This window comes from Bos taurus, chromosome 24, assembly GCF_002263795.3.
Source record: "Bos taurus isolate L1 Dominette 01449 registration number 42190680 breed Hereford chromosome 24, ARS-UCD2.0, whole genome shotgun sequence".
Classification (NCBI taxonomy): Eukaryota; Metazoa; Chordata; class Mammalia; order Artiodactyla; family Bovidae; genus Bos; species Bos taurus.
The window spans coordinates 37,416,709-37,435,203 of record NC_037351.1 but is presented as its reverse complement, the minus strand read 5'-3'; the positions used below and the strand labels follow the sequence as shown (position 1 = coordinate 37,435,203).

The following is an 18,495-nucleotide window of genomic DNA, read 5'->3' as shown; positions in this document are numbered from 1 at the left end:
GTCTTTGGTCTTCTATTTTTTTACCTGGTATATAATTTTCTGAATTCTGTTCCAACAATGTCCCTCAAGTTATTTTAAATCTCAATAATGACTATAAAATTATGTTAGAATGTAATGAAAATGTCGTGACCTTTTAAGCATTCAAGGCTTCTCAGAGATAGCACGGTGGTCTCTTCATCTACACTCGGGAGGGGGCGCCCTGGCCTGGAATCCCAGGTCTGGTAGAGACTCAGATCAATCACTCAACTCCCCAGAACCCATTTTTTCCTCTTGAAATAACCGAAATCTATCCCACAAGGTTGCTGGGAGGATTCACTGAAAATCGCTTACATACAATGCTTTACACAATGTAACTATTCATCAGATTTTACCTCGTATTCCTAGACCTGGATTAAGAAAACGGTCAATGTATTCTTAGTTCCATTCTGTATTATCATTCAGTAAAAATACTGTCTGAAGTATGTGAAAAAGCAGGTTTCCTGTGAAATCTGAATTATATGAGTTGAAAATCTAAAGAAAGGACTACCCCCAACTACTAGGTATTCAACTTTCCATTATATTCCATTTGAGTCGGCATGATCTTTATTTCAAAATAGCATTTTTATTATATAAAAATGTAAAAATCCAGCAAAACCAGAAATACCGGATATATTTTCCTGGGCTTTCACATTTGTTGATTTTTATTTGCAATCTCTTTTTTCAATACAATTTACAACTTCATCCCCATTTGCAGTCTGATTATACAAGTGCTAAGTGGCAGGAAGGTCTAGAATAAATACACCAAAAAAAAAAAAAAAGGCAAAGCTGTGAATCAAAGTTGCATGCAACAGGCCTATGGGGGGTGGGGGGAAATGTCTAGGAAACAGTATAGAGTAAGACAAAGTAACTGGAAAGTTTTAGCTCAAGTTCCTTCAGTCATCTTTGTCTTTCGCTCCATGCTTAAGGATTCGAGTGAACTCGATGTAATTGAAATTCCCCTTTTTGTCAATAGGTGCTTCTCTGTACAGCTCGTCCACTTCCTCGTCTGTAAACCGGTCTCCCATTGTGGTCAGCAGTTCTCTCAGGTAATCCTCCTGAATGGTGCCTGGAAGGCAGCAGAGAAAAGGGAGTTGTGAACACTGCCCAGCATTCTAATGATCTGGTTCTCAATCTGGTCAATCTTACAAGGTATTTCATAACATACACATTTACATGAACAAAAATAAAGCAATATATAACCATATCATTATGTTTTCCTATTGTCTTTAGAGTTCTTTATTAACATTAAATCATTTTAAAAGCTCAGTTAGTAGATCATATGCTTACAAAATTAATTTGAAGCAAGTATTTTCCAGAGGAGGAAAAAAACCCTTGTATTCCATATATATATAAAACAGATATAGGATAGAAGGGCAGTGTGTTTCTAAGACCAAATGAAGGATGGTGCAGTTTTAAAAGGTTGAGATGGGGAGGCAGGAAGGAGGATGCAAGGTGTATCTGAGGAGGAGATGTGAGTGGCTGAGCAGAGGGTTAATGCAGAAGCAAAGGGGAAAATGAAAGGAGTAAGAAAATGGATCAGGTTTTTTTCAGTTTTAAATAATAAGGGGGAAAAAACCTAAGGTTTTATCGTTCAAGTTAGTGAACCATACTATTTGGTGAGATTTAAAGTCTGAAGACGTAGTTTTCAGTGTCTAAGAAATACTATTTACCGGCCAGTTCTTCTGGCTTTCATGGATGCTCAGAACCGAATTCAAAGATTAACACCACACTCTGTGTAGCTATATGACCTACATCCCTGTGTTTTGGCCCTTCTCGGTCAACTGTCCTATTGTAAATGATGGTTTCCCTTTATTCATTAAAAAAAATTATTTTACTAATCTTTCTCATTTCTTAAAAACCGTTTTACACAGTCTGGAATGAGGCCAGGGCATAACAAAGAGTGCTCACCAGTTGCTTCTTCATCAAAGCAGGCAAAAGCATTTCTGATGACGTCTTCTGGGTCTGTGCCGTTCAGCTTCTCCCCAAACATGGTGAGGAACATGGTAAAGTTGATGGGCCCTGGAGCCTCGTTCATCATGGCTTCCAGGTACGCATCGGTTGGATTCTTCCCTGTAAAATTTCACATTTTCCCATTTAAGGACAAAGAACTCATTTCAATAAATAACTATTCTGTTATTGTTACGTTCCACAATGTATTTTTTTAAAGTTACACCACCATTACATAAAACTAATCTTTCAGTTAACTTACATTGCTGTTGCTGTTTGTTGTTTAGTCACTAAGTCATGTCCAGCTCTTTTTCAACCCTATGGACTGCAGACTGCCAGGTTCTCTGTCTGTGGGATTCTCCAGGCAAGAATACTGGAATGGATTGCCATTTCCTTCTCCAGGGGATCTTCCCGACCCAGAGATCGAACCTGCGTCTCCTGCACTGGGAGGGTAGTTCTTTATCACTGAGCCATGAGGGTAGCCCATAACATAAAAAATCTTAGATACACCATTATAAAAATGCATTCTGGGCTTAGATTGTCCATTCACTGATACTTTCTGCAACTTTTCCTCACTGTGGTTTAGTTGCTAAACTCTTGTGACCCCATGGACTGCAGCCCGCCAGGCTCCTCTGTTCATGGGATTCTCCAGGCAAGAATACTGGAGTGGGTTGCCATTTCCTTCTCCTTCACTATTCTTCATGCAAAACAAAACAAAACAAACACGTGAAACTATGAAACAGGCAATGCCACATTAGCACATTCGGAATGTTGATGACATTAAAGACCCATCAGGACATTTCAATACTGGTTACTTTAAAAAATCTATTCATGTTTCTAACTGTGGTACATGCAGCCATAATTGGTATGCTTCAAACAATTTATTTATAAGTTAGTAATTTAAGCTAAAACCATTAGATTGGTTTAGAACTGGGAGCTCATTTTAAACACTGTTACATTACATTCTTTTTGGTTGTCAGACACATGCCCAGATGCCATTACTGGTGTTGAAATGCAGTCTTGTTTAGCATTGTTCATGATGGGAAATCTTAACCTCAGTTCCAACCGTGAACACGTCTCCCTGTTCCGGTACAGTGGGAGGGAACTCCCCTGACCTTCTGCTGGCAGTTGGGAGAAATTCCCCTAGAATGGCCTCATTGGTGGGAGTAACAAAGAGCCTCCCCAGTCCCAGCGCTTGTGAAGTCCACATGGCGTGGGAAAAGCAGCCCTGAAGGAAGCGTCTGGAGCAGTGGGTTTGAACCCCAGTTCTGCCCCTGGCTGCGTGCCTGGGAGGAGGGTGGCACCTGTCCAGGATTTACTTTCTATCTGTAAAATGACTTGACTAGTTAAATTCCAGAAGGTTTCCCTTCCAGCATTAAGTTTGTACGATTCTCCATGAAAAGAACATATATGTCAGTATGTCTCTATTACACCCAACTAAGCTCTAATGATAGTCCATGCTAGAATGATGGTTCATATGTAAGTTTTACTCCTGGGAATCCGAATGGAATTTAAGCGCCAGGTTGGCATCCATCTTATTGCATTACAATCTTCATTCAGTACACCTATTCAACATACCAATACAAAATCAGCCCCAAATTAATCTCAAGATTCTTTAAATAAGTGAAAGTGGTTAAAAAAGAAAAAAAAAACCTTTCTTTTCTATCTTCAGGCCTAACCCAATTCTCTTGCAGCATTTTTGGGGGATAAAAAGTATAACCCAAAGGTGTGAAGAGTACTTGGATACAAAGAAGACACAAGGATGTAAAATGAACTGGCTTAGGCTAGGCACCTATGGACCCACTCAAGGAGTCTAATATACTTTGATTTAAAAGGTATGGGGTTCCCAAATCGAAGTCCTCGAAGTCCGCCTCTTATTGTACCACAACTCTTTCACCCAACAAAAGCTAACTAACATCTACCAGGAGGGAACAGGCTGATGTTCAACCTCTGTAATGCAACTAAGACCCGTAATTTTCCCTGGTGGGCTTCTTCGGTAGTGACCTGAAGTACACTTAGTGATTCGGCGTGCGGAAAACACTGGGACCCACCCCTGCCTGCAAGTCAGCAAGTCGGATCCTGTCGTCACTCTTGAAACAGAACTTGCCCTCCACCGTGTCCTCTGCCTGCCTTTTGTCTGTGGAATAAGTTTAGTCAGAGAATATGTTTAATCGGAGAAACGAGAAATGCAGAAGCAAAGGAAAACAGTCAAAGGAGACCAAATAATAATAATGTAGTCATCAAGCACAGTCAAGAACCTTTAGTTCTTTCTCAGGGGCTATAGATAATATTCTGAGTCACACTGTGGGAGCCGTCTTATAGATACCAAAACACCAGGGTGAAGAAGTTAACCACACGATGACCGGACACCACCCACAACATAAGTTGCCACGATTCTGAGAACTGGTCTCAACGAATCCTGGAACTGAAGAGTAACTGTACTTAAAACAACCAAGATGACTCTGGTCAGACCATCAATGACCACTTTGAAGATGACTGTCAGGGTTGACTGTGCTGTTTCTACATGCAGCCCTCTCCTTCTGTCTACAACAGCTCTTGCCCCACTGGTTGCCAGTGGAGGGGTGGGGAGTCTGCCTTTGGACAGATGTTTGGCCTCCCTTCCCAGCTGCCAGCGTCTGAGATAAAGCAAACTTTCCTTCCCACCAACCTGGCCTGTTTATTGGCTTCTGGGCGTAGAGGAGCCGGACCCCACACGGACCCCACACATACTCCTTTCCGTAACACTCTCACTCTGACTAAGAGGAATGTTGCAAAATGTTAACAACCACTGAATCTGGGTAAAGGATGGAAGCATGTTCATTATACTGTTCCTTCAACTTTATATTAGCTTAAAAGTTTTCAAGGGAGGGGCCATATGTATACTTAAGGCTGATTCACATTGTGTAAGGCAGAAACCAACACAACACTGAAAGCAATTATATTCCAATTAAAAACAAATTTTAAAATATTTTCAAAACAATGTTAGGTGAATAAAAGTAAAAGTAAAATAGGGGAATGAAATTATGTGGTTATTAAAAGGAAAAAAAGTAACACCTTTTCTCCCTTTGTCCCTGGCCCTGGAATAGCCGTTTCTGGCTCTCAGTCTAACACAGAAACACTCAAGTACAGACCCTAACTGTGGGCCATGCTTAACTTGTGTCCCCTGCCCCCAGGCTTGACACTCCTTTCTACTAACCATGAGATAGTGCTGACTCAGGCAGGACAAGGACTTTCCCTTCCTTCCTTAAGATCAAAACAACAAAATCACATAAAGAATAATAAATTAACACCCATGTAACCAAAATGACAGAGGGTAGTTTCTGTTTGCTTTAGATCTTGTATCTTTAAATGAAATATTGCCATTTGTAGCACCATGGATGGACCTAGAGATCTCATACTAAGGGAAGCAAGTAAGGCGCAGAGAAAGACAAATATAAAAAATCACTTACATATGAAATCTTAAAAAAAAAATGATACAGGTGAACTTCAACAAAACAGAAAGAGATTCACAAACATGGCAAATAACTTATGGTAACCAAAGGGGAAGTGGGGGAGGGGATACATCAGGGATTTGGGATTAATAGATACACATCACTATATATAACATAGATAAGCAACAAGATTTACTGTTCAGCACGGGAATGTTATTCAGCATCTTCTAATAATCTATGATGGAAAAGACTCTGAAACTGTATTCCTGAAATTAACACAATATTATAAATCAACTGTAGTTAAATAATGTGTGTGAGTGTGTGTAGGCTCAGTTGTGTCCGACTCTTTGTGACCACATGGACTGTAGCCTGCCAGACTTCTCTGCCCATGGAATTTTCCAGGCAAGAATATTGGAGTGGGTTGCCATTTCCTATTCCAGGGGATCTTCCTAAACCAGGGATCGAACACGTGTCTCTTGAGTCTCCTGCATTGGCGAGTGGATTGGGCCACTGGGAAAGCCCAAATAATGTATAAAAATCCATAAATCCCCTACCTTTACATTTTCATTTCTGTAATTATAAAAAAGTTATAAAGTGTGAAAGTCCCCTTCCTTGTGTCCCTCCCCCTGCCTTTTTTAGGAGACCTGGCCTTCCTCCTTGAGATGATCATGATCACTTATTAATGTCACCTCTCTTCTTACAACCTGCTCTCAACCTTTACTACTTAGTACACTATATTATTATTGGAGAAGGCAATGGCACCCCACTCCAGTACTCTTGCCTGGAAAATCCCATGGACGGAGGAGCCTGGTAGGCTGCAGTCCATGGGGTTGCTAAGAGTCGGGCACGACTAAGCGACTTCACTTTCACTTTTCACTTCATGCATTGGAGAAGGAAATGGCAACCCACTCCAGTGTTCTTGCCTGGAGAATCCCAGGGACGAGGGAGCATGGTGGGCTACCGTCTATGGGGTCACACAGAGTCAGACATGACTGAAGTGACTTAGAATAGCATAGCATAGCATATACTATATTATTAGCCACTTTTGTTTAAGATTCTGGTTTTCTGTCACCTAGCCATTCCCTGGTTTTTCACCTAGTGGACTTATCATATTTAGCCACAGGAATGGAACGTGCCCAGCCAGAGAGGCTGCCAGGCCCACACCCCTGCAGGCATATCCTCTTGTGACTGGCCCTACTTCAGTAGGGCATCTCCCACCCAACATCTCTCAACAGGCCTCTGAGATGGATAATTGCACATCACACAAACATTAATTCATAAAATGCTGATTAATGTTTATGTTGGAGGAGGCAGGCATATTAAGAACATAAGAGTCTACCTAGAGAAGCAAGCATGTCATGCAAGTCTTCCTTGTCGATGAACCCATCCCTGTTCTGGTCGATCATGTTGAAGGCCTCCTTGAACTCCTGAATCTGGGACTGGTCAAACATGGCGAACACGTTGGAGGTCGCACGCTGGGGGCGCTTCTTGGTCTTGGTCTTTGCCTTTTTGCTCGACATGGTGGCGGTTTAATTCTAGAATTGAAAAGAAAAGAACATAAAGCAAAACTGAAGGCATAAAGCACAAAGTAAAAGGACTCATGACACCTAAAGTTAGTGAGTAAAAACATCTCAACGTAGAATGATTATCTGGGTTATGTTATACACGTAAACTGTGTTTCCAATGTCACAAAAAACATCTACGAAAAAGGAAGTTTTGAAGAAATAGGAAAGTACTGATGTAGCTTTCTCCCAAGTTTCATGAAACTCATTTTTATTAAACATGAATGAGATTTGAAGCATGCAGCAATAGCTCACACTTACCGAGTGCTACTGTGTGCCAAGCACTGCTCTGAAGACAGGGGGCTCCCCTTAAGACTCCAAAGTGGACATCTCAGTTCACAGAGACTGTCCCATTTAACCCTCACAACAATCCTATGCAGCAGGTGTACCTTTTAACTCCATTTTACCACCAACATTACATACCTCTCTGAGCCTTGGTTTTTTCCAAAATGCAGCTTGAAAATTTAGAAAAGCTCACTAAATTCTGTTTTAGAGCAAAACACAATAACTCCTCTAACAGAAGTGAGAATTAAATGAGATATATGCAAAGAGACTAGTACAGTCACTGTAAGTACATGCTCAAAAGGCTCTCATTTAAAAAAAAATCAAAACATATCTTTAATCTTGTATCCCTTCTAGCTACATCTTCATTTTCTATTTCTCCAGACAAAACTTTTAGAATAGTAGTCTAATTCTCAAATCTCTCCATTTTCTCATCTTCCCAAACACTCCTCAATTCTCTGTAATATAGTTTTAGTGGTAGCCTCTAATACTCTACTACCAATAATTTATATGTCAAATAGAATACACACTTCTCATTCCCTTTTATTTTTTGGCTACACCATGTAGCTTGCAGGATCTTAGTTCCCCAAATAGGGATCAAACTTGGGTCCCTGGCAGTGAGAGTCCTAACCACTGGACTGCCAGGGAATTTCCTTATTCCATTTTTATTTGCAGTTTCAATTGATATAAACACAACACAAATAGACTACTGGCTTTGGAATTAGAAAAGTGCTGAGTTCGAATCTCAGCTTTACCATTACTAGCTACCATGGACACCAGAAAAAAAAATTGTTTTTTAAATATTTGTTTGCATGGAGTCTTAGCCACTGGACCACCAGAGAAGGCCACAGAAAAAATTTTTGATCCAATGTTTTATTCAATGTTCACAATGGCCCTAAGAGAGAGGTACTCCCTCATTAGGTTAAAAAAAATAATTAATGGCCCTTGTATAGTAAAGAATTTAATTTTGCCCCAAAAGAGGTCTGGCCTTGGTCCTCAGCTCCTGGGAGGTAATCTCTAAGTCCTTAGGATGTCCTGCCTCGTTTACCTGGGGTCTTGGGGTCAGGTGTTATCAGCCTGGCCTCTGGACAAACTTTGGAAACTGAGATCGGCCTAGGAGCAGTGGACAGTAGCTAGGGGACAGGTTCCCAGCAAAAGCTACAGCTAGCAAGCAAGGGGAGACACTACTCTGGCAGGCAAGTCTGTGCACACTGTCACATCTTACCAGGAAGCAACACTGCCTGTGGAGAAGACCACTGGGAGCTGAGCATTTGGAATTCTCCTGGGCTCTGCATATCTCTTCCCTTGATTGATTTTAGTCTGAGTCCTTTTGCTGTAATAAACCAGAACTACAGGTGTCACAGTTCTCAGTGAGTCCTAGCGAATTACTGAACCTGAGCATTGGTCATCTCAGGGAACCAACACTGCAATTTGGTGTCAGAAATGACGGGGGCCTTGGGGACTGTTCTAACTCTGAAGCCACAGAGCGCAAAGGCAGATGACTGGCGGGGGCAGTGGCTGAGCAGAGGAACTCTGGACCTGGGTCTCTAGGCCTTCCAGACTTGGACTTCAAATCCGTATTGTTTTAGTCCATTTGCAGTTTTGAAGCACATCAGCCTTAGAGTCCTTACTCTTGACATTCCAACTCCTTCCCCTCCCTGCACACTTGGCCTGAATAAATGTTAATTTCTTCCCCTTCCTGTAATTTGGCTTGTATGTGACCTCAGTTATATTGAAGGTCAAGTCGGACACAGAATGTGATGCACTAGCAAGGCACTTGACTCTGCTTTAATTCTTCCTTACATTCCAAAACTGTGGGATTAAAATTCTTTCTCATGCTAAAAATTCTATGACTCTATTTCTTCAAGATTCAAAAGATATAAAAGACAGTAGATCTGAAGGCAAGAATTAGTGCTCTCCTTCAGTTTCAACAAATTGTATTTGTAATAGAGTCATTTAGAAAAATCTCCCAGAGAAAAATCTTTATGTAAAAAAAAAGATCAATTGTTTCATGCTAACCTTACAGCTAACCCAAAAGTACATTATATTTAAACATCTTTGAAGCTTAGTTGGAGTTGTCGAAGAAGCTGATGCTGAGAAGAGACAGGTAACCCAGTAAGGCTAGAAAAGCCATTATACAGTGAGCAAGTCTGAGCCCCCAGTCAAAACCTGTTACAGAGCAGATATGGCTCAACGTAGTAATACCATGATTTCTTTAAAAAGAAAAAAGTTGATTTTTTCTCTGTACTTCTTTTAAAACTGGGCTTCCCTAAGAGCTCAGTTGGTAAAGAATCCACCTGCGATGCAGGAGACCCTGGTTAGATTCCTGGGTCAGGAAGATCTACTGGAGAAGGGATAGGCTGCCCACTCCAGTAGTCTTGGGCTTCCTTTGTGGTTCAGCTGGTAAAGAATCTGCCAGCAATGCAGAAGACCTGGATTTGATCCCTGGGTTGGGAAGATGCCCTGGAGAAGGGAGAGGCTACTCACTCCAGTATTCTGGCCGGGAGAATTTCATGGACTGTACAGTCCATGGGATTGCAAAGAGTCGGACACGACCGAGCGACTTTCACTTCATTTAAAACTAGTGTACATTTATATTTGTATATGGTATCCATAAAAGTACACATATAAAATATCAAGGGATAATAAAACATCAGCTGAAAAGTAAGGCAAAGTTGTAGCAAAACAATCAATCTGAAACAAACTCTGGCCTCCAAAGAAACTTCCCTCCTCTTTCTTCTCAACTACTGAGATAAATATCTTGGCTTTCTCCACTTTCTCACTTCCCACTCACCACAATCTGGCTCTCTCTTCTCTACTGTAAGCACTTTCCATTTGCCAAATCCCGTTTAAGTCTTCTTGGACCCTTCTGCTGTATTTGACACCATTTTATCCCTCCTCTCTTCAGGCGTCAGCAACCCTTGGCCTTGGTGAACTGTAACAGCAGAAGTGAACTGTCCCAAAAGGAACAGGAGCCCCAGGTTCCCATCCTTGAAGACCTCACTCTCCTAGGAAGGAGACTCCTGAACATCAGCTTGGGACGCCTGGCTTGAAGTAAGACGCTGGTCTGACTTGGTCTCTCAGGCCCCCTCTCAGTTCTATTTCTATGCCTGGTCTTCCTCCAGTTTCTTATTAGGCTCTTCTCTCCTCCACTCACTTAAATATTCACGTTCCCCAGCATTCTCACGGTCCACGGCTCATTAACTCTGCGTTCCCTGGATGATCTCATCGGCTCTGTTCTGACAACACCTGTGACTCCCACGTCTGCATTCCCAGGGCAGACCCTTCCCTTGGGCTGTGGACTCAAACAGCCATTTGTGCTGGTGTGAGGCACTCATTTGATGTCCCACAGACTCTCAGAATCAACATGTTAGAAACTGAATTACCTTCCCCTCCTAACCTTTCTCAGCTTTGTTTCCTGTCAGTTGATGGCACTATCACTTACTCTCTCGCCAAGCCAGACAACGGTGATTCATCCCTGACTTGTCCCTCTCCCCGATGAAACAGGTCCAGCCTCTTAGATAGATATCAGACTTGCTCATCTTCTTGCCACCACCCTACTCTGCTGCTGCTGCTGCTTCTAAGTCGCTTCAGTCGTGTCCGACTCTGTGCGACCCCACAGACAGCAGCCCACCAAGCTTCCCCGTCCCTGGGATTCTCCAGGCAAGAACACTGGAGTGGGCTGCCATTTCCTTCTGCAATGCATGAAAGTGAAAATCGAAAGTGAAGTCACTCAGTTGTGTCCGACTCTTAGCAACCCCATGGACTGCAGCCTACCAGGTTCCTCTGTCCATGGATTTTCCAGGCAAGAGTACTGGAGTGGGGTGCCATTGCCTTCTCCGACCCTACTCTGGGCCCTCATCATCTCTGTGTAGAATATTCTATGGCCAACACACCAACCTCCTTGCCTCTTGGTGGCCTGTCAACTACTCTATCTTCCAGCCAGAGGCGTGTAAAACATGAAATAACCACATCAATCCCTTTTGAGAACTCTTCGGCCCTCCACCCATGCCTACAAGACACAGTACAAGTTCTTAAGCATGCACACCTTCCCCTGCTCTAGAATGACCTTTCTCTAGCCATTCTCTGCTTTCTACTTTTCCTTCAGCAACACCAAATGCCTAGAATGTGCCCAAGCACCATGCAGTTTCTCATGTATTTGTTTTTGTTATTATTCTAGCCCCAAATGCCTTAGCACCAGAGAGAATTAAAGGTCTACTCAACTTATGGCTACTCCCATTTGCAGAGTGACTCCTGTGCTAGACACAAAGGTGAATTAAATTCCATGCCCGCTTTACACATGAAGGAACTGAATAGCAAAGATGTCAAACAACTTGCCCACCGTCACCTGGTGGCAGACCTAGAATTCAACCCCATTTGTTCAAGGTGATTTTACCTGTATATTCTTCATGCAATTCTTCTAGTTTTTATTTCTGGCCACAGGGCCCAGGTTGTGGATCTTAGTTACCCTACCAGGGACTCAACCTGCACTCCCACTTCGGGGAGCCATAACCGCTGGACTGCCAGGGAGGTCCCTCCAGTTATTTTTTTTTAATCACAAAATAGTTCTTAAACTTTCAGTACTCACCAGTATAATCCAACATTCCTGAACAGCTACTTTCCTATAAATGTAATTCCCAGTGAAACTGAGTTTTCAAATTCCAACTCTTCTGGGGAATTTATTTGCACAGATTAGAAGTGCACAGCTGAATGGGAAGGGAATAAAATACGAAAGGCACCCCCTGCAGCTGTGCAGTGTTGCAGCCTTGGTTTGGGTTTATCAAATGGCAGTATTTCCTCCCAGTACCTGTCTTGGTTTGACATGACAGGTAAAGGCTTGACATCTTTACCTGCAACTGTCAAATTACTACTTGACCTATAAATATCAAACGAATAAAACCCACCAAACTCCATTCTTAGTTACAAAAAATAACCATTTAGAACACAGCATATAAGGTAGTGAATCAGCCTTAACAGCAATAAAACAAAAGTCTCACTTCCTCTTCAAAATTTTTATTGTATTATTTTTGTAAATTTCTGATACAGAGTGAACTAAAGGTTATATGTAGTACTCACAGGTTAAAGAAGGGCAGGGATATAGGAATACTGGTGGTAGAGGTGGTTATAGTGTCAACATATTTAGATCATAGTCTAAATATTTGCAAAATCACCTGCAATAGTGCTGTGCAAATCAAAATATGGGCACCATGATCATTAACAGGCAGCAATTGCTTGAGAACTTCGTCCAGCCTCTATGGCTTTATTGGGAACCTGGGAGAGAGGTGCTTACGGCGCATTCTGTCAGCTTCCTAAGCAGCATCTCAGGCAGCAACGTGATGCTACCATATGGCAGGTAGATACAGCTCTCACAGCAGTTAGCCTCTGGTTTCGACCTTGGCTGCACATCAGAATCACCTTGGAAAGTTTTAAAAAGTGATGTCTAGGTCCTGGTCTGGTACAACGGAAACTGAAGGTCTGTAGGTGAAGCCTATGAATTGGTATTTTTAAAACGAACCAGGTGATTCCAATGTAGAGTGAAGGTTGAGAATCACTGAGTTAACCACTTAGAAGGCACTGGCTGTGGTTCTGAGATTCTGCCTGACACTTTGCAATAACAGACTAACAACAGAAAACCAAACAAGTTTATTAAGGTGTATATCTCATGTTTACCTGGGATACCCAGGGAAAATGCAACTCTCAGAGGTAGCTTAGAACTCTGGCTTCAATATCATCTCAGCTAAAGCCAGAAGAAAGGCGTGTGTGAAGGGGAGAGGCCAGGGACGAAGGTGAAAAGCACACTGTAAACAAGGGCAAGCCTTCCCTTGGGATTTCAGCCCAGCCTTGCCCTCTAAGAGTCTAAAGTTGTCTCTTTAATAACCTTTGTCCTTCCTGGTAGAGAGCAAAAGAAGACCTTTGTAAATTTGTGTCCTGCCTTCGGCAAACTTCCTGAAGCCTGTGCTCAGTCCTTCGGTCGGGTCCTTTGCAACCCCAAGGACTGTAACCCACCAGGGATTCTCCAGGCAAGAATACTGGAGTGGGCTGCGATTTTCTTCTCCAGGGGATCTTCCAGACCTAGGGATCAAACCTGCATCTCCTGCATCTCTTGCACTGGCAGGTGGATTCTTTACCACTGAGCCACCTGGGAAGCCCTTCAGGCAAATTGAGGGAGGGCAAAGAGATTTTCTTGTGTCTGCCTCTTTTCAGTTGCCTTCAGCTCAAAAGAATTTTTAGGCCAAAGTGGCATATTTTGGGGTGGCATATTCTGCCACCCTTCATATGCAACAGGACATTGTGAAAATGAAGGGGTGTGATTTTGTCATAATACATGTTGTAGGTTCTGCCATGCTCTCGCTCAGATTGATCAATGTGGGGGAAGCCAGCACCAGGTCATGAGGGCACTACACGACCCCACGGAGAGGTCCACGTGGCAGGGAACTGGGACCGCCGGCCAACTGCCAGCAGCAACCTGCCATCCAGGTGAGTCAGACATTTGGAGGTGGATCCTCTGTCAAACAACTGCAAACCCAGCTGACATCTGGACTCCTAAGTTCAAGACAGCCAGAATCACCCTGCTAAGCTGCCCTGGAATTGCTGGCCCTCAGAAGCTCTGTAGTGTTTTCTTAAGGTGCTAAGTTTGGGCATAATCTTATATACTCATTGAAAACTAAGCAAGCCATTGTGTTTCCTTGGCATCTACAATATTTAATAGGGCAATGCCTTTACTTCAGAATTATAGCCAAAGAATTTTTAAAACGAAGGGGCCACAGCCATGTTTGCACTGGATAGGGAAACTTTCTATTCCTGGTTAGCAAGCTTTAATTCCCTCCATTCGGTTTCTCTCAAGTTCAGAGGATTCTTCTCTTCAGTGCAACAGCCACTCCTTTCTCAACCTTCCCATTGCCAACCTCTATCCTCTTCTTCAGGCTGATCACTATGCTGATTTCCTAGTTCTTGCTTTCTAACTGGAGTTTTCTTCAGTGTGTCTTGAATGACTGCTTTTCTCAAGGACTGGTTGAAAAACTGATAACATAATGGTGCCACTCAAAAATGAGGTAACTGGGGGAGGAAGGAGAAGCTGGTTTCATGAGCAAAGGGATGACAGACAGTTCAAGTTTTAGCCATGCTACAGCAGAGATGCCTGGGGACAGGATGTTTAGAAGGTCTCCTCTCAAGGCTGATTTGTGAGCAGAGGCACAGAGTGAGGTCTGAGAGTGGATGAACGCAAAACAAGTAGAGAGTGGTTCTTGGGTTAAAACTTAAGGTCATTCCTGATTCAATTCTCATCTTCGCCAAGGTCTATCAGTATCTGCAGGAACATCTCGTGAATTCCCATGGCCATTACTGTAGTCAAGACTAGTGCTCATGCTAATTGGGAAGATCAAATGACTGGGTATGTGAGCAAGTGTGAACAGCAATAATCAAGAGAATTGAGTATATAATCAAATTAAAATACTCCTCAAAATTAACCTGACATACTCAATGACATATTATTGTTTTTATGCTGCCTATTTAGGCAGATATATAATCAGTTCCATAAATTATTATATCTGTTACTTCTTTTAGAGCCAAACTCAATTTTACAGCTTTTCTCTTAGCAGCGGTGAAGTTTTCCCTATGCTATAAACATTTTAACATTTATCACATACATTATAATGCTGTCATTGCTTTATTATGGGTTTTATGATCATCCCAACTGGTAGTAAACTTTCTATTGTCTCTACTCCCCTATCATCTTTTTATTGTGAAACAATAAAGTAAAATTTACATATAGTGAAATGTACAGATCTTAAAAATGATGTACACCATATAACCACCACCCCAAGTAACCAACCATCAAGTAACAAACATGACTCCAGAAAGTTCTCTCCGAAATCAATCACTCTCTCCCCAGGCTACAATTGCTCAGATTTCTATCACCGTAAATAGTTCTGACTTTGAACTTCTTACAGATGGAATTATACAGTGCATACTTTAAGTGTCCAATTTCTTTCACTCAATGTTTTTGAGAGTTATGTATCTCACTGCATTTATCAGTGGTTCTTTTCTTTACTTTTACTGCCGAGTCGTATTCCACTGCCGTGTCATTTACATGTCCATTTTTATAGCATTTAGCCTATCTACCAAAGATTGCAGGGTTAAGTATAGCGTCTTACACATTGCTTGTGCTCAGTAAACACTAGTCAAGCGAACAAATACATATGCCTCCTCAAAATAGTACATACACATACGTCCTCTGTAAGGTAGGTCCTAGGTCTGACTCCCCAATTATGGCTTTCTCCAAGGTCTACCCATAAACTCCAATGGACTCTCAGCAAGAGATCCTCAACAAAATGTACCAGTCACTCCTTGTTCCACACCTGACACAAACAAAGCTAATAAGAGTGCTGAATATGTGCTAGGCACTGGTCTAAGCATTTCATATGCATTAACTTATGTAATCCTCAAAACCACTTTGACATAGGTGCTGTTATTTTCCCCATTTCTCAGATGAGGAAATTAGGGCAAGTAGAATACATAATTTGTCTGGAGCCACAGGTAGAAAAAAGTAGAACTTAGATGCAAAATCATGCTCAGGAAGTCGATCTCAAGCGCTTGTACCATTAGTTCTTAATGCCCTGCAGCTGAAATTCTCTACCAAGAAAATGTGGAGAGCTGGCTGGAGGTAACAAGCAAAGCTACCACAGCTCAGGTGCAGAACAAAGGAAGATGCCAAAATCATCCCAAGATACACATTGTCTTTGAACCTTGGGAGACCGACAACCAGCTTTCTTAGGGGCTCCTGGTCCTTTTCTCTCCCCTAAGTCCAGCAGCCCTCACCCGGGACCTGTCCTTCAGAAGCTGCAGTTTTGTTTTTGTTTTTCAGAAGCTGCAGTTTATCTTGCCCAAACTCAGTCTCATTAAACCATAAACCGAGTCAGTCACCATAGAAGCTGTTTCATTCAACAGAGCCTGGACAAACAATAAGCTGTGTACTTAACCATAAGCTCCAAGAGAGTCCATCTAATGCTCAGAGAAAATGGGTGGTCCAGGTGAACCCCTCAAGTGACTTTGGGCAAATTATCTCACTTCACTGAATTTCATTCTTCTCCATTATAAGACTAAAGATAACCTATAAAGTTCTTCTGAATTCTGAAGTGCTATGATTCTTTTCTCACCGAAGGAGAGTTGCAAATCCATCTTTAACCAAGGCTGCCAAACTAATCCTCTAAACACCCTTTTCTTCATCTCTCTCCCTTAGTGAAGAATCCAAAATGACTCCCTAATGCCTCTTACATAATTTTTATTTCTCGTCAAGTTTGCAAGACATCTGTGAAAAGATTCCCACGGATCTACCCACTTCTAGCTATTATCCATCACAGTTCTGTTCCGTTCAGGCTGGTCTCCCCGTCTTCTCCTTTTCACACGACACAATTCCCACCTTCTGAGCTTTTGGTCTTGTTACCGCCTACCACAGATCCAGCCAGAAATAGTAAGTTCTCCCTCCCAGGGCTAAGTCCAAGGCCTCCAATGAGGTCACGATTCGTTTTTTTCAGGAAACTCTTCCTGATTTTTGCTATTTGTTCTCTTCTTCATTGGTAGGAACGGAGTAAATCTTTATAAGATGCGAGATACTGCGAAAGAGCCAAAACTCCTGCGGAAATCGTTCCATTCAGCCGGTGCCAACCCGGCACTCCCGGCAAGAACCAGATACTAGCGGGTCCCCTGTGTCCCCAGAGCACCCAGCCCTGTGTGTGGCATAGACCCCCCTCACCCACCGACCAGGCCGCGGCGAGCTGGGGGGCGCCGAGGCACCAGGTGTGTGAAACCGTCGGGTGACGCAGCGCCGGGGACCGGCCGCCTCCGCCAGCAGGGCGGCTCCCCAGCCCATTTCCAAACGCCTGAGCCTCCCGACCCCTCGACGTCCAGCCTCAGGCCAGCAGCGGCCAAGGCCGCCTCCCCGACCCTCCCCATCCCACCGACAGGTCCCACAGCCCCCGCCCATCCCGCCCGCCGGCACCAGGGACGGGGGCTGGGGTCGGGTGGCCGGAGGCGCAGGGCACTGGGGCGGCCCCAGGGGTGTCGCGCGCGGGGGCGAGCGCCACTCACCGCGGCCGGACACCAGCACCAGGAGCCGGGCTGCCTGCACAGGACCTGCGAGGGTACGGGCGCGACAGCTGCGGCACCGGCACTTCCTGCCTCGGGAGGCGGACCGGAAGTCGCACCGGAAGGCGCGGCGGACCCAATTCCGGGAAGGGGGACGCCCCACGGTTCTCGCTCCCGCCGCGGCCGACTTCTCCTTGTCCGCCCCGGCGCGGGGCTGGAGCCGACCACCGCGGCCTGGGTTTCCGCTGTGTCTCGCGGGCCTTGAGGTCCGGAGCTGGCACGGCGCGGCCGGGGCCCCGCGGCCCGCCCTCCTCCCCCGCCATCGGCGGTGGGTCCCGCAGCCCTTCCGCATTCCCGAGCCGGCGCGAGCCCTGGGTTTGGGGGTCGCCGGGCGCCGCCCACCCAGGGTTGTCGCTTGGCAGATAAAAGTACACCCAGCCTGGTTACACCAGAGTTTCAGATAAAACGAGTAGTTTTTCAGGTTCCGTCCCGCGTCACACTGAGGAAGGTTAAGAGGGCGGCGGCCGGCGGTGTCCGCCTGCAGGAAAGCCTTTTCTTTACAAACAGCACGCCCAGAGAGTTTTATCTGCCCTCTCCGGTCTTAATCCTCACGTTATCTATCAGGTGTACGCCCTGATCAGGACAGTTTCTCCTTTCAACCACGGTAAAACTATTCATTTGCTTTCCTTTGATTTACTACAGTACAAACTTAAATACACACACAAGCGCGCACAGGCATTATACCATGCTCTTGGTCAAAACAAAGGACACCACCAAAATGCATTACTCCAGTTTTGTTCTAGCGTTCATATTCCTTCAACCTTGGAATATTATCAAAGTGAAAGTCACTCAGCCACATCCGACTCTGTGACTCCATAGACCGTAGCCCGCCAGGCTCCTCTGTCCATGGGATCTCCCAGGCGAGAATACTGGAGTGGTTCCCTTCTCCAGGGGATCTTCCCGACCCAGGAATCGAACCGGAGTCTTCTGCATTGCAGGTGGATTCTTTACAGTTGAGCTACCAGGGAAGCTCTTGGAATATTATAGTTGGATAAAACTAGTTCTGGATAATGGGACACTGTCTTGCCTCAACGTGTGCTGGATGCTAGGGAGAACAATCCAGTCTTTTATATTCTAGGAAAGTGATGAGAAATCTAGGAATCTTTGATTAG

The 18,495-nt window shown here is 43.9% G+C and overlaps 1 protein-coding gene and 1 long non-coding RNA gene across 2 annotated transcripts; one reads left to right on the top strand and one right to left on the bottom strand.

The window, feature by feature from the left end:
* Positions 1-581: 581 nt before the first annotated feature.
* MYL12B (myosin, light chain 12B, regulatory) lies at positions 582-17,431 on the bottom strand. The gene is made up of 4 exons (NM_001083764.2): positions 17,327-17,431; positions 6,736-6,931; positions 1,927-2,088; positions 582-1,084 (listed from the first exon to the last, which is right to left on the bottom strand). The coding sequence occupies exons 2-4, from the start codon at positions 6,914-6,916 to the stop codon at positions 912-914; spliced, it is 516 nt and encodes a 171-aa protein (NP_001077233.1). The 5' UTR covers positions 6,917-6,931; positions 17,327-17,431; the 3' UTR covers positions 582-911.
* On the top strand, positions 6,926-16,962 carry LOC107131779 (uncharacterized). The gene is made up of 2 exons (XR_009492777.1): positions 6,926-13,717; positions 16,820-16,962. It is a non-coding gene; the product is annotated as an uncharacterized lncRNA (long non-coding RNA).
* Positions 17,432-18,495: the final 1,064 nt, after the last annotated feature.

Bases quoted from the DNA above. Each gene is read 5' to 3' on its own strand.
- MYL12B (NM_001083764.2), bottom strand. From the start codon at position 6,916: ATGTCGAGCAAAAAGGCAAAGACCAAGACCAAGAAGCGCCCCCAGCGT. The intron at 2,089-6,735 runs GTAGACTCTTAT...GAAATTTTACAG, and splicing joins TGACATGCTTGCTTCTCTAG to GGAAGAATCCAACCGATGCG. The intron at 1,085-1,926 runs GTGAGCACTCTT...GCTGCCTTCCAG, and splicing joins CTTTGATGAAGAAGCAACTG to GCACCATTCAGGAGGATTAC.